This window comes from Setaria italica, chromosome V (assembly GCF_000263155.2).
Source record: "Setaria italica strain Yugu1 chromosome V, Setaria_italica_v2.0, whole genome shotgun sequence".
Lineage (NCBI taxonomy): Eukaryota > Viridiplantae > Streptophyta > Magnoliopsida > Poales > Poaceae > Setaria > Setaria italica.
Genome location: NC_028454.1, coordinates 9,394,345 through 9,409,417, shown reverse-complemented (window position 1 = coordinate 9,409,417; position 15,073 = coordinate 9,394,345). Strand labels below are relative to the sequence as shown.

General features: G+C 44.0%; 1 protein-coding gene and 1 pseudogene across 1 annotated transcript; one reads left to right on the top strand and one right to left on the bottom strand.

Annotated features, from left to right (window-relative positions):
- The first annotated feature begins 129 nt into the window (after positions 1 to 129).
- Positions 130 to 4,301, top strand: LOC101771775 (PHD finger protein ALFIN-LIKE 1). Its single transcript, XM_012845937.2, has 3 exons — positions 130 to 406; positions 3,556 to 3,698; positions 3,789 to 4,301. The coding sequence occupies exons 1-3, from the start codon at positions 292 to 294 to the stop codon at positions 4,020 to 4,022; spliced, it is 492 nt and encodes a 163-aa protein (XP_012701391.1). The 5' UTR covers positions 130 to 291; the 3' UTR covers positions 4,023 to 4,301.
- A 168-nt stretch (positions 4,302 to 4,469) lies between these two features.
- Positions 4,470 to 14,804, bottom strand: LOC101771238 (annotated as a pseudogene).
- Between the last annotated feature and the right edge of the window lie 269 nt (positions 14,805 to 15,073).

Genomic DNA, 15,073 nt, shown 5'->3' with positions numbered 1-15,073 from the left:
ATTTCATAAATTTCGAGGCACGCATTTTTTAGATATATAAATCCATTCCTAGACATAAAATCTAGTATTTTCTGGATTAAAATCCATTTCTTTATCAACCTTTCCTCGCGTGTCCGGCGCTCCAGATCGGCTCGGCTCTGGCCCCCATGCGCCCATCGGCCCATCCCATCTGACCGTCTCGCCTCACCTTCGCCCCCGCACCAGTGACTCGACTTCTTCCGCGAACCGCCACCGCCACCTCACCCACCACCTCGCCGGAGATCACGAGAGGAAGCCTCGCCGCCACCCTCCATGGGGGACGCCGCCGCCGGCCGCGGCCACGTCGTCTACCCTCCCCGCTCTGCCGAGGACATCTTCAAGGACTACCGCGCCCGCCGCTCCGCCATCCTCCGCGCCCTCACCCACGGTCAGTGAACTCGCCCCCCCCCCCCCCCAAGCAATCCCCACTGTCTTACTTGTTGGTGTTTCTGTCGGGATTTGATGCTTGTGCTTGCGTGATCCGGTGATGGAAATTTCAGAAGCCTAGGCTGTTTCCCCTCTTTTATATATTAAAAAAAGGGAGCTGCTAGCGCCTGGACGTCCGATCCGGGCGCTGGTGTTGGACGGTGGGGTGTCCGTATGATTGGAACTGTATTGACTGTTGGATAGAAATAAAACTTCCCACCACAACATTCACGTCGCATGCAACATGACCTTTTCCTCCAGCTTTTTCATCGCCATGGTCATCTGCCACATGAGTTCAAGGTGTGTCGTTTCCTCCATAACTCCCACCAAAACATGCTTAGGAGCAAAATCAGCTGAAACATGTGAGTGTCTCCTCCAAAGAATCGAGTTCCCACTACTGAAGATCAAGCATATGTCTCTCGTCCCCAACATATTGTTGCCAAAAAAAAACCCCTACAAAGACCACAACACGAAAATAATGTAATTGCAACATGTAAAATCGCTTGCTGCAACATGGAAATGCTAATAACAATGTCCAAATTCGCTGACTGTGACATTGCAAAAAAGGTAATCCCAGCATCTAAATTCACTTGGCGCAACATTTAAAAACGTCAAAAACTAATGGAACATCCAAACACAAAGGCTGCAACACCAAAAAGAGACTGCAACATCAAAAAGAGATTGCAACATCAAAACTCACTTAATGCAACACTTAGAATCTTCAATTGCAACATCCAAAAAATCCCAAATTCTGCAACATCACCGGAAGATGTGGTTCTCCCTGTGCTCACTTGGACAGCAGCAACAAACATGGAGTGGCGCTTGCAGGCGACGGAGCTGAAGACGAGGGGCATGTGCTTCCGGGGAGGTCAATGGTGTGGTCCTCCCAGTCCCAAACGGCAAAATTGAAGGGAGCAAGGAGGTGTGGCTGTGCCGGCCGCTGGCGACGGGGTAGGGACTTGCGGCGGTGAGGGAGCATGAGCAGGAAGCAGAGCGGTGGCCAGCGCGAGAGGAGCTGATCAGCGGCCAGCGGCCATGATGCGGATCCTTGTCACAGCCGTGAGGGAGAGGGAGAGCTCGGAGAGAGATGAGGCGTGTGCGGTGTGGAGCAGGAAAGAACAGAAATTGCGGTGGAAACTTGTGGAGCAAATAATGCCACGTGTCCGTCCGATTTTTTATAAGGCTTCGGACAACTGTTCCATGCGCAATTTCACAATGGACGAGCTGGGATTTTGGAGCATGTTGCCAGTTTGTTGATCTCATAGCGAGATGGTTTTGATCACAAGGAGATGCCATTCTTGGTTGCCTACGGTGTTGCTAGGATCCATAGTTTTGGTAGATGTTTCCTTCCTCAAGAGGATTTTCAACTTGTGCACTGAAGTGGAGATGGTAAAGTTAATTGACTCTCTTAGCAGTAGTTCTGACGCAAAGCGCACTGCTGTTAATGTATTCTGTGATAGTTTAAGTTTGGTCCAAATTTCAAAGTCTTGGGTAGTTGGGGGTGCTTGCTTTCTAAAGAAACACAACTACAGAGACTTACACAGGTACATAACAAAGCAGACTCATGATAAGTTTGGTTGTTTACCGTGAGTTGTTGGAGAAAGCAGACTTTCATGGCTTTCTGTGATGATAGTGAGCTGTGACTGAGTCTTGAATTCTGGTTGCCACATGCTTATACTGAAGTCTTGTTACTTTTTCGGATCAACATCTTGACATGCATCTGTGTTTCTATGCTCTATTTTTGTAAACAGTGGCCCCAGACTCCCAGTGTGGACTTGTGCTAGTTGAAGGCTGGCTTCAATGTTTATGTCATGCCAACTTTCAAAAGGCCCTGTGCCCAGGGAAAAGTAATATTTGGTTGAAGCTGGGAATCTGACTAGTTTTTCACTTGTGCATTGATATTTTGTGTGAGCTGTTTGAAACATTTTATGAGGTCAGTTAATTAGTGGTGTCTTGGTCTCCTAGATACTCCAAACAGTTAAAGGTTACCATCTACTGTAAGGAAATTCCTGCCTTTTTGTTAATTGAAGGCATTTCATGCTGAGAGCCTGAGCCTCTTGTTATGGATCTGGAGAATCAGGACTTTTAGTGCCAATTGTAGTTACAGAATTTGCACTGATGCTGATATTCTCAGTTATCTTTTCAATATTCTCAGTTATCTTTTCAACATCTCCCTTTTCTACACCCAACCCAATTCGTGGAAGCAAATCCCCCTCGTATTCTGAAACACCTGCAACTCTACATCTTGTAGAGGAACTTGAATTTTCTTAGATATTTGAAGTTCAAAACAGTGAATAGCCCCAGTTTCATAACCCCTGGTTCCATAACACCTCTTGTGCATATTATTTTCTTTTTATTTTTTGCTTAGAGAACCAACAAATTAAAGTGTGATTTATTGAAAGTTATATTTCATCAATACAAACTAAAATAGAATACGATTTTCCATGATCTGAAGGGTAAAATATATGCAATGCTGCTGTGCTATGGAGAGCATAGGGTGCAGTTAATTATTGTACTGAAAAGTAAACATGGGTCAAGAGGTTTGTGGAAACATAACATAAAGAGCACATATCTGACATTCATGACCTGTTATCTTATATAACTTCTGTATCCTTGATTTTATGGATATGAAGTTCTCAAGTTATGTTTACAGTGTTGGCGCTTTTTGTTTCTGTATTAATTTCCATAAGAAATTATGAGTGTACTAATAGACATGTGCATGGTATTTTTCTGCAATCTGCAGTTCTTTTTTTCAGGCATTACTCATATAGGAGAGTTCTTATTATTTATTCTTGTCAATCAATCATCTTAAATCAACTTGAACCCACACTAGCATGGAATTTTTTGTTCCTGTTGCACCAAAGGTAGCACCTCAGATTAGGCCTTCCTATGCCTTGCTTTTGTGGATTGGGACTGGCAATAGTCTGCTTTTTTTTCCCAGTTCTACTGTGTCTCTTCTTTTTATGTTGGTAATACTATCACCGTGATCTGAGTATTGTAAACATAGTTTTTGAATAATTATTTTTTATGTAAAGGATAGATATGGTGCATTCCCATTAGTTTGTTTCATTTTCTCTTTTCATAAGATGACCTATGTTGCTGATATGTAACTGTCTTCACTGTCATCCAATAGGAAGCGTTTATTTGGTATGATTAACGAATTGCCAACTGTTTTTGAAGTTGTCTCTGGTGCGAGACAATCTAAGGAGAGGTCCAGTATGGACAATGGTGGGAGGGCCAAGCCCTCAGTAAAGGTAAACGATATATTTTTTTTTATTGCTGCTACCATTCTTTTCCTCTGCATTCAATTCATTCTCATTCCGCAGCAAACACATGACCCACAGATAGAAAATAACGAAAAAGCAACAGACGAAGCATACGGCGAAGATGACAGCGATCACGGTGAAACCCTATGTGGAACCTGCGGTGGGATATACAGCGCAGATGAGTTTTGGATTGGTTGCGACATCTGCGAGAGGTGGTACCATGGCAAGTGCGTCAAGATAACCCCCGCCAAGGCGGAAAGCATAAAACACTACAAGTGCCCGAGCTGCAGCTCCAAGAGGGCTAGGCAGTAGCAAAACTTATGGAGAAGGCTGAGGCTTCATTTACAAGATTAGAACTATATTGCTATCTTCGTTTTACCTTATGTCTACTTTACCTATGATGAAGCTAATGTGAGGAAAGGATGAGACATTTGACAACCAGAGGCACTTGAGTTGGATGCCCCTATATAAACGGTGGGGTAAAAGAAGAGGAAACCTGTGTGCTCCTGTTTTTATCTGTCACCTGTACGCGTCGTTCTTTTTTATACACATGGGACATGGCTGCAGCCTTTACTGAAGTTCTCAACTGTATACTGCATAACCCCATGTGTGTGTAGAGTCCCTGGCTTATGCCTATAACCCTTGACATTCCTATCCTTCTCTGTTGCAACTAACAACTGCCTGAATTGTTTCTATAATTCTATCGTTGTCTAGAAAAGTGCACGTCATGCAAAATCACATACACGTATAAGGACCAAAGGAGAAGAAAAAACAACCACCTTTACAATTTTTTTTGTGGGGATGATTTACATTAATCTTTTTTCCCCATAAACAAAAAAAAGCTTTACAATTTATTTTTTTGTGGGAATGATTTACATTATTCTTTTTTCCCATAAGCTTCCTAATTCTCTTTGTTCAGAGGATATATGCTACAAGATCAATAGTGGCAACAGAGTAATGTGTTATGTAAATTGACAGTTACTTATAGCTTGTAGACTGGAGTGATGCCCAGCAGGTTGAAACACTGCTGCATGACGACGGCCGTCGCGTGGCAAAGCAACAGACGGCTCGTTTCTTCAGGTGATCCGACCACTTGCAGAATCGACACAACGGGAAACTATCAGTTGTATTAAGATCTTGTGCAGAACTGAAAAGGTTCAGAAACATGAGGTGATCCGAGAGAACTGATAGAAGTAAAATGCTACCTGGCAACTGGCGTAGAACTTTGAGAATGCTTCAGATAAGCAGTACAAGTAGTCGCACAAATAATGTGGAAATAGATCGGTGCAGGCCTGCTCAACAACCTAAACAACACAAGGTATCACGTTTATGATTTGTGCTTCCTAGTTCCTAGAACTACTTCAGAAGTAGGTGTCTTGGGCTGCTGCTCATAGAAATTCTAAATCACAGCTCATAGACAGATTCAGCTAATGAAGCGAAATTCGATTAATAACTCCCAACATGTACCTCTTGGAACCGGATTAGATGCAATCCTAAGGCACGCTCATCAGCATGGACAAAGGTAATGGCCGCATTCTGAAACTCGAAATGAGAGAGAAACAGCTATCAGCAATCGCTTGATGTTGTGATCGAGGACATGTCGTTTTGTTGGTTCGAAGTACAAGGAAAGGCTCACCGTTTTCAACTCTTCAATATCCTTGTTGGCTTAATGGAACAGATAGGAGCATGTGCGTACTGAAGGTAGACAGCGGTATTTCCCTGCTCATCAAATCATATGGTGTGATCATCATCGAAAAGTTGTGGTTTTTTTATGAGGTCAAAAGATATGAAAATGCATGAATGTACCTTGTCGCTTAGCATCTTCTCGTAACTAAATGTGTAGTCTGTTAGCCGGTTGTTTTTAAGATCTGCATACCTGAATTTCAAGAGATAAGAGATAAAAGAATAATGAACATCACATTCATTCCAGTCTGATGAAAACACAACTTGACATTTCCATTACTGCAATGTAGGTTCAAGCCTCATCACTAAAATAGATTGAAGAATTAAAAGGAGATTGTTAGTTTTAAAGTCCACAAATACACCTAAAGATGTACATAGGCTACTGGGGACAAGTCTCATCAACAATAGAAATTCTGTTTGCGATATATAAAGATAATGTTTTCTTATTTAATTTCCAAAAGGTTCAAAATAATCACATCAATGAAAAGATATATTGCCTGCAGTTTAAGCTTAATATAGGTGAGAGAAAGAGAATTCAGACTTACTTAACAGCGCCTAATCCTATAGCCTCCGAAGTTGTATCTAGCTCATCATCTGTCCAGCCAGCAATTTTACCTGAGCAAAACCATCGTCGTGTTATGTGAAGACAGAGAAAGATAATTTTCCAAAAAAAAAATTCAAGACGACTCAAAAGCAGAATATTAAGTACCATTTTTTGTAAGGCGTTCAGTAAGTTCTTTGCACCAAGATTTAGCTTCATCAAGTAGATCTACCAGTCGAACTACTTCAGAGCAACGAGTTTGGAAACGCTTGCCATCTAACCCAAGAACAAGGCCAAAGCCAACATGGCTCGTTTTTGGGTACTTCTTTTCGTTTTGATCTGGGAGCCAGCCAGCCATGCTAGCAGCCTACAATAAGGTTTCACCAAAAGTGTCATCAGAAAGAAATCTCTCAAATGGTCTTCTTCTCTTGACAGGAGTGCAAGACCTGATAATTTTACTAGTGGGACTTGGTACTCACACTGAAAAACTTATGGAAGTGTTCCTTCTGACCTACGTCTGTCACATATACTATCCATTCTGCCCTCTCCACATTAAGCCGATACCTTCATGAGTGGAGGAAAAAAAGCAGGCTGAGTTTGCAAAAAAGTTAGGGCAAGAATTTAGATCACATAGAAACATGTAACAAGAATTTGTGCCCTCTGAGAGAGAAGATGCAGGAATGGGAGAACTTTGAAATTTCTGTTTTCACAACTGACCAAAGAGCAGCTAAGTCTGTGGAGGCATAGTTGAAGCCTCCATTACTTTTGACCACAACCAATGCGGATTTTTGGCCCTCAAGAGGTATTACTTGAGCACCCTCATTTTCTATAATCAAGCCTTTATTTGTTAATTCCTCCAAAACATGTAAGGATTGTAAAAGCTCTCGCCCTGAGAAAAATTACACTTCAATCAGTCCACAGAAGGACTTTACAAAAAAAAGAAAAAGAAAAATGTGAACATGAACAAGTGTAGTTATTGGTTAAGTTTGGTTAATGAAACAAGGAAAACATTGGTACATTGCTGGTAAGGCAAATTGAATTCAAACAAATCGAAGATGGGTACAATTGACAATTCTTGGAACTCACCACCCAAAAAAATATTCAAACGGTTATTTATTAGTAAACTAGGACACAGTTATTAAGCGAAACATAAAATTCAGGCTAATTCTTCAGAGTTAGATAGTAAACAGCACAAAAGGACCAACATGAAGTGTGTCTGAAACTAATTGCAGTTTAACACAGATAAGAATCTGAAGCTAACTAGTTTACAGGGAATCATTTTCTCAAATATGGCATAAGTTAGATGTTCCTAGAAATGCATATATGAACAGATATACTAAAATTACATTACTAACTTCACCACAACTTCAATTCATACAGAGTTACTTTCCAACTATAAGTCATAGATGAAATATTTAGGATGTTTTCCTCGGTATTTATAGAATTTTTGGCGTATCAGAGAAAGTAAAACTACCTTTTCTTCAAGCTCCACACCAAGACGTTTGTACACTGAGTCAAATTCATTGCGACTGATTTGACATATTTTTTTTCATGCAGCTCGGTATCTGTCTTCCCCTTGCTACAGTTCAAGTATTGCTTGGATATGAAAATAAGTCACATGTCATAGCAGTGGATTCTCAATGCTGAGGACTAGAAACAGCACTCACCTGCAGCCGAACTACTGCTTGCTGAGCTTTAGCCTTAAAACCACTCTCCTTATCATCAAATTTTATCTTAGATGCTTTGTAGAAGCTCTGCAGCAGAGGGACAATACCAACTTCTTTCTGAATCATGCAAATTACTGGGAAGATATTTGAAGAAAGGAGATTTCTTACAACATGGATGTTTTACAAATTTTTAACTCCGCCTATGTTGTCTCAACATAGCAGGTCCCAAGCCCTGAGGAGGGTTGTGATAGGCTTGGCGAGCAAACGTTAAACCTAGCCATTCTAATGGAGATGGAACCCAAAATAAATCCATTGGGGCGTAACCCTCTTAGCGACGCGCCATATCGGAACCCGAGTATGGTGTTAAATGGGCAAGGGCCGGGTCGTCTCCCCCTTGGTGACGTGCCATGTCGCGATCTGGGCATGGTGTCAAGTGAGCAAGGATCAGGTCGTCATTTCCTTAGTGGCACGCTACATCGGCGCCCGGGTGTAGTGAAAAATGAGAAAGGGTCTTTACATCTCTCTCAACGGGTGAGAAGGGCAAGGAAGCTACTAGGATTCGTGTAGGTAGTTGGAATGTAGGGTCTCTTACAGGTAACTTAAGAGAGTTAGTTGACATAGCGACTAGGAGGCGTGTAAATATCTTATGCGTTCAAGAGACTAAATGGAAGGGCTAGAAGGTGAAGGAGGTGGACAATACCGGTTTCAAGCTTTGGTACATAGGGACAACTGCAAATAGAAATGGAGCGGGAGTTTTGATTGACAAGAGTCTCAAGGATGGAGTGGTGGACGTGAGAAGGCAAGGGGATAGGATTATCCTAGTTAGGCTTGTCGTTGGTGGTATGGTCCTGAACATAATGAGTGTGTATGCCCCCCAAGTAGGCCACGATGAGAGTGCTAAGAGGCTTTTAGGAAGATTTAGATAGCCTGGTTAGAACTGTACCTTCTAGCGTGAAGCTTTTCATAGGAGGAGATCTTAATGGGCATGTAGGTACAATAAGTGCAGGCTTCGAGGCGGTTCATGGAGGTTTTGGGTATGGTAGTAGGAATCAGGAGGGAGAGGAAGTCTTGGACTTTGCAGTAGCTTTTGACTTGATGATAGCGAACACTTTCTTTAGGAAGAGACGGTCCCATTTAGTGACTTTTAGTAGTGGCCAACACTATAGCCAGATTGACTTTATCCTCACAAGAGAGGATAAACGGGCATGCTTGGATTGCAAGGTGATACAAGGGGAATGTGTTGTTTCTCAACATAAGCTTGTGGTGGCAGACTTTCATTTTCAGATGCGCACACGCAGGGATAAACAAGCCAAAACTGCAAGAACAAAGTGGTGAAAACTGAAAGAGGAGACATCAGAGGTCTTCAAGGAAAGGGTAATCAAAGAGGGCCCTTGGAAGGAAGGAGAGGACGCAAACAACATGTGGGAGAAGATGGCAAACTGCATTCGGAAGGTGGCCTCGGAGGTGCTTGGAGTGACCAAGGGGGGTAAAGGCGTAGATAAAGATATTTGGTGGTGAAATGAGGAAGTCCAAAAGACTATTAAGGAGAAGAAAGAATGCTATAGTCGCTTGTTCCATGACAAGAGTGTGGACAACATAGAAAAGTACAAGGAGGCAAAGAAGATCACAAAGTGAGTTGTAAGTGTGGCAAAGGGTAGGGCGTATGAGGATCTTTACCAACGATTAGGTACGAAGGAAGGAGAGAAGGACATCTATAGGATGGCTAAGTTTCGTGAGAGAAAGACGAGGGACTTCAACCAAGTTAAGTGCATTAAGGATGAAATGGAGAACATCTTGGTAAAGGAGGATGAGATCAAATATAGATGGCAAGAGTATTTTGACAAATTGTTCAATGGTGAGAATGAGAACACAACTTTTCAGTTGGATGACTCTTTTGATGACACCACAGGCACTTTGTTTGGAAGATCCAAGAATCTGAGGTCAGAGAGGCGTTGAAAAGGATGAAAAGTGGTAAGGCGATGGGCCCGGATGGTATCCCAATTAAGGTCTGGAGATGCCTCGGGGATATAGCCATAGTATGGCTAACCAAGTTGTTCAACCATATTTTTCAGTCGAACAAGATGCCGGAAGAGTGGAGGAGAAGTATACTGGTACCAATATACAAGAATAAGGGAGATATTCAAAGTTGTACTAATTACCGAGGAATTAAGTTGATGAGCCATACTATGAAGCTATGGGAGAGAGTTATCGAGCATTGTTTGAGAAGGATAACACAGGTCTCTATGAACCAATTTGTTTCATGCCTGGAAGGTCAACCATGGAAACTATTTTCTTAATAAGACAAGTTATGAAGCGGTATAGGGAGAAGAAGAAGGATCTACTCATGGTTTTCATTGACTTGGAGAAGGCGTATGACAAAATACAAAGAAATGTTATGTGGTGGGTTTTAGACAAACATAAAGTCCCAACGAAGTACGTTGGACTTATTAAGTACATGTACAACAATGTTGTAACTAGAGTCCAAACAAGTGATGGCGACACAGATGACTTTCCGATTAGAATAGGACTGCATCAAAGGTCTGCTTTGAGCCCTTATCTATTTTCCTTGGTGATGGATGAGGTAACAAGGGACATTCAAGGGGATATTCCTTAGCGTATGTTCTTCATGGATGATGTAGTGCTAGTTGATGAAAGTCGAGCAAGAGTAAATAGGAAACTGGAGTTGTGGCGGGAGACCCTAAAGTCAAAAGGTTTTAGACTCATCAGAACTAAAACTGAATATATGAGATGTGACTTTGGCACTACTACACATGAGGACGGAGATGTGACTTTGATGCATTTCGATATTTGGGATCAATGCTACAATGAGATGGGGATATTAATGAGGATGTTAGTCATAGAATCAAAGCGGGGTGGATGAAGTGGCGCCAAACATCAGAAATTTTATATGATAAGAGGGTACTATTGAAGCTAAAAGGCAAGTTTTATAGGATGACGATTAGACCTGCAATGCTGTATGGTGCAGAATGTTGGCCTACAAAAAGACGATATGTCCAATAGATAAGTGTTGCGGAAATGCGTATGTTACGTTGGATTTGTGGTCATACGAGAAGGGATCAAGTCTGGAATGAGGATATACGTGATAGGTTAGGGGTAGCACCAATTGAAGAAAAGCTTATCCAACACCGGCTGAGATGGTTTGGACATGTCCAATGAAGGCCTCTGGAGGCACCGGTGTGTAGTGGAAACCTAAGGCGTGACAGTAATGTGAAGAGAGGCAGAGGAAGACCAAAATTGACATGGGAAGAGGCAATAAAAGGAGATTTTGAAGGGATGGAATATACCCTAAGATTTAGCCCTGGATAGGAGTGCTTGGAAAATAGCTATTCATGTGCCCGAACCCTGATTTGTGGCTCTTGTTGGGTTTCAACTCTAGCCTACCCCAACTTGCTTGGGACTGAAAGGCTATGTTGTTGTTGTTGTTGATGATGATGATGGATGTTTTACAAATTTATATATTAGGAAAGAATGGGAATCTTTTTGAAAGAAATAGGCATAAGCAGAGTGATAATTGTCTAAGTAGTAGGCACCACAAGTATGTCCAGAATAGAACATAATCGTTATTCCATATTACTCCGAGAGACTTTGTTTGCTTCCACTAAGTTCATATTTTGATTATAGAAATTAGCATACAACTGCTATCTATAATAGTTGAATTGTGTCATTTTGAGAAAGGAAACAAGTAAACCACTCAAAGTGAGTGACGAGTTGTAAGAAAATTCCAGTTAAGTGTACAGAAATAATGGAACGCAAAAGATGCATATTTTGATTAAATATATCCATTGAGATTGTAAGATTGTGTAGGGTTATATTGCTTGAGCCCCTTAGGCTGATTATATAGGAGTACATGTCTTTGAGGGCAAGTAGCCTTTTCTAGAGATAAGGAAGGTTATCCCAGGATTACAATCAATCCTAAACTAACCATATCCGGAGTTGCCTAATATACTCTAACACCCCCCAGTCACAACGGGAGCGCGCAGACGATGAGACTGGAGAATAAGCTGAAGAGATGACATCCCCCGCAGTCGCAACCATCGATGCGCCGCAGATGTTGTGGCTGGAATGGGAGCCGAAGAGGCTTGTCAAGCAGATGGTAGCCTGGTAGCCCCTTAATGCCGAAGTAGTCGAGGTCGAGGTGGACGTGGTCAAAGCCGTGGAGGAGGGCGTGGGTCCAAAGCGTCAGCGAAGGTGCCCGAATACACAAAATCAGCAGCTTTTTGCCAACAGGTTCAGCAAGACGATGAACCGACTGCGATGGTAGATGGTGCAACTAAAGAGCGCAAGTGCATCTTCCTTCAGCAACATCGAGGGCGGTATCCGCGAGCGTGTGGCAATAGGTGCGGACTCGGACCGTGAGCCAGCGTGACGAGGACCAGCAGCATGGGTGACGCCACAGCCTGAAAAGGCGGCGACATTGGCGGTGATGGCTTGATCACGAGCGTTGCCGCTGCAGCTTGGAGGGCGCAACGGCAACCTCATCCTCAGGAATGTCGACAATGAAGCAACGACGAATGGCAGGGCAACGCAACCCGATCTCTGATTGGGAAAAAGAAAAATAGCAACAACAGGAAGAGGCTCACGGGTACAATCTCAAGTGCACCTAGCAGTTTCCCCTCCCCTCCCTTATCTCTTCCCTGTCGTGGTCAACCACAGGCACAGGAAAAAGAAAAAAGGAGTGAGGTCGACGGTGCGGGGTGCGCCCCGAGCGGCTCCTCCACTCCAGTAGCACGATAGGCCGGTAGCCCCATGAGCTGCCCTCGCAGCCGCATCCTCGCGCTCAAGGCAGTGGCAGAGGCAACGCTGGGAGAGGAAGGGGACGGTGCCCGACGGCGCGGAGGAGAGAGCTGGCGAGGGAGGATAGGAGGGGCGGAGCCCCTCGACGCTGCGGCCCGGCGGTGACAGCGACCAGCGGTGCAGTGGCCTGACGACCCCAACGGCGCGGTGGCCTGGCATCCCCATGGGCATCCTCCGCAGCCGCGCACTCGCGCTCAGGGGCAGTGGTGCGGCAACGCAGGTAGGAGGGGGGCACCTAGGCTGGTGCGCAAAGGGAGCAGCAGATCCAGATGCGAAGCCGGAGGAAACGACGACGCGGAGGCATGGCAGGCCCAGCGGCGGCCCCATGGCGGCGCGGACGACGAGCGGCGGCCATGGATCCGATAGGCCACGGATAGAGGTAGGCCCCTCTGCTGCTGGTTGACCACTATGCGCGGCAGATCAGATATCCTACAAGGGCGCTGCACACGAGGAGATCGGCGCGAGGGCAGCGGAAGCCGGAGGCCTAGGTTTAGAACCTAGAGTCGTGATACCATGTAAGATTGTGTATAATGTGTGGGTTATATTGCTTGAGCTCCTGGACTGATTATATAGGAGTACATGGCTTAGATGGCAAGTAACCTCTCCTAGAGATAAGGAAGGTTATCCCGGGATTACTATCAATCATAAACTAACCATATCCGGAGTTGCCTAGTAAACTTAATCCAAACTTAATCCACTATTGGCATTGTAAATGTTAGCACTTACATGAAGATCTTCAATTGCATGATTGCCAACTTCCTCCCAATTCGGAAATTGCTCGAACAAAAATTCTATCAGCATGCCAAATTGGAGAAATGAATTATCAATAGTTTAGCAAAGAGTTAGAAACATTCATAACATTAATTACCTCAATATATTCAAACTCAATACCTATGTGCCCCAGTCTCCCACATGGTTGCGGCGAAGAACTTCGACATTTGCAAACTCCAACATGCGTGCTAGTGTATCTCCAATTATGGTTGACCTTATAAGCCCAACGTGCATCTCCTTTGCGATGTTAGGGGATGAAAAGTCGACGATTACCCTATTACCTGGTATGGTTGGTGCCCATGTTTTGATACTATACATAAGCATGTCTTGTATCCTCTGCAATCACAAGGCTTGTAATTAGTATGGAGGAATTGTATCACCAGGAGCAAATTAGCAGGGGTTAAGGATCTAAATTGTACCTTTGCAATCCAATCACTAGATATGACTATGTTAACATGTCCAGGCCAAGCAACAGAGGTGGACTGTACAATGTCCGAAGAAGGCAGATTATTCAAAATTGCCTGGAATATGTTAACAGTTCACATGTTATATTATAGGTGGCAAAACAAACGAGTCAACTACAAAACTTGAAAATTCAGGTCAAGCCAGATCTAAACCTGTCCAATTGCTCTGGGATTTTGGAAGTTTGTACCCGATCCTGTAAACTCGAGAATAAGCTCATTGCATTGTTGCTGCACATGGTTCACATCGGTACATTAGACTAAAAATCAAGCCAGCACGGTGATCGTTGAATAATGAAAACCACATGTGAAAAATACATACCACTGATAGTCACCAAACCCTGGTTTAGACACTTCAAGCATCGGCTCCACATCCAGGCTAGGTACGGTTGCAGAAAGAGATGATGCAACTAATCTGCAGAGTTTTCTCTTGACGCTCTCTAGTCCATGCTCAGCCTATCAATTGGGACAAGCAAACCATTTCAGCCCCCACAAAAAGGTGTGTATAGAAAGCAAATACTAAAATGTACAAACACATCTAACCCAGCAAGCAAACATCAAGACGGCAACCCGGAGATTCTCGATCAATGTGTACTTATTTGTCACATGATTTTTATTTTTCTACAAAAAAGAAAGGTTCGCATACACAATAGAAACACGTTCGCAGCACTTACTGCTGCGAATTCTTTAGGCTGCGTTTGGGATTCTGCAGGAGAAGAAGTGGATGCTTCCTCGTCACCCATGATCAGAGCTAGTGCAGAATCCCCCTGGTCACATCCAGAAACAATAAAACAAATAAATTCCCCCGCTCAGGGGCGGACTGAAACGTGAGTAATGCCCCAAAAATTTCTGGAAAATAAACCGCATCCGCACCTCGTTCGGGCATCAACGCTTCCGATTGGGATCGATCGGCTATCGCGCGCGCTGGAGAAGAAGGGAAACAACCTAATGGGGCCGAAAAAATTCGATTAGTCGTAGGGCACACAACAACGAAGGCTGAACAGGGGGAGGAGGAATTGGAGGTGTAACTCAGAGGCATTACCGAGTCTGACGAGCTCGAGGAGAATCCAATCCTCGACGACGCCGGATGCACCCTCTGCAGCCGCTCCACCCAGCGCAGTTCAAGGAGACCGGGAGGTGCCGAGGAGCTTCGGGGGGGGGGGGGGGGGGGGGGTCCACCCGTACTTTGGCTCTGTAAGCATCTCCTCTAAGACTACGCCTTAGTTGACTCCTGGGCAGAGAGGTGGGAGGCTCCGGCTTCACATGGAGGCTCCAGCCAGCACAAGTTCTGCAGCGACACTCTCCTCAGTCGCAGAGGCCGCTGGTTCAAATTGAAATATGTCCAGCTTCCGGGACAGAAGCGATGGCCTGAAGGTGAATCTGAGGATCATGAAAAAGCCATGGGCACTTGGCTCCATGGACCGG

Excerpts from the sequence above, each read along its gene's own strand:
- LOC101771775 (XM_012845937.2), top strand. The coding sequence starts at position 292 with ATGGGGGACGCCGCCGCCGGCCGCGGCCACGTCGTCTACCCTCCCCGC. Across the intron at positions 407-3,555 it reads CCTCCGCGCCCTCACCCACG|TGTCTTCACTGTCATCCAAT; the intron begins GTCAGTGAACTC and ends CTGATATGTAAC. Across the intron at positions 3,699-3,788 it reads GGGCCAAGCCCTCAGTAAAG|ATAGAAAATAACGAAAAAGC; the intron begins GTAAACGATATA and ends CATGACCCACAG.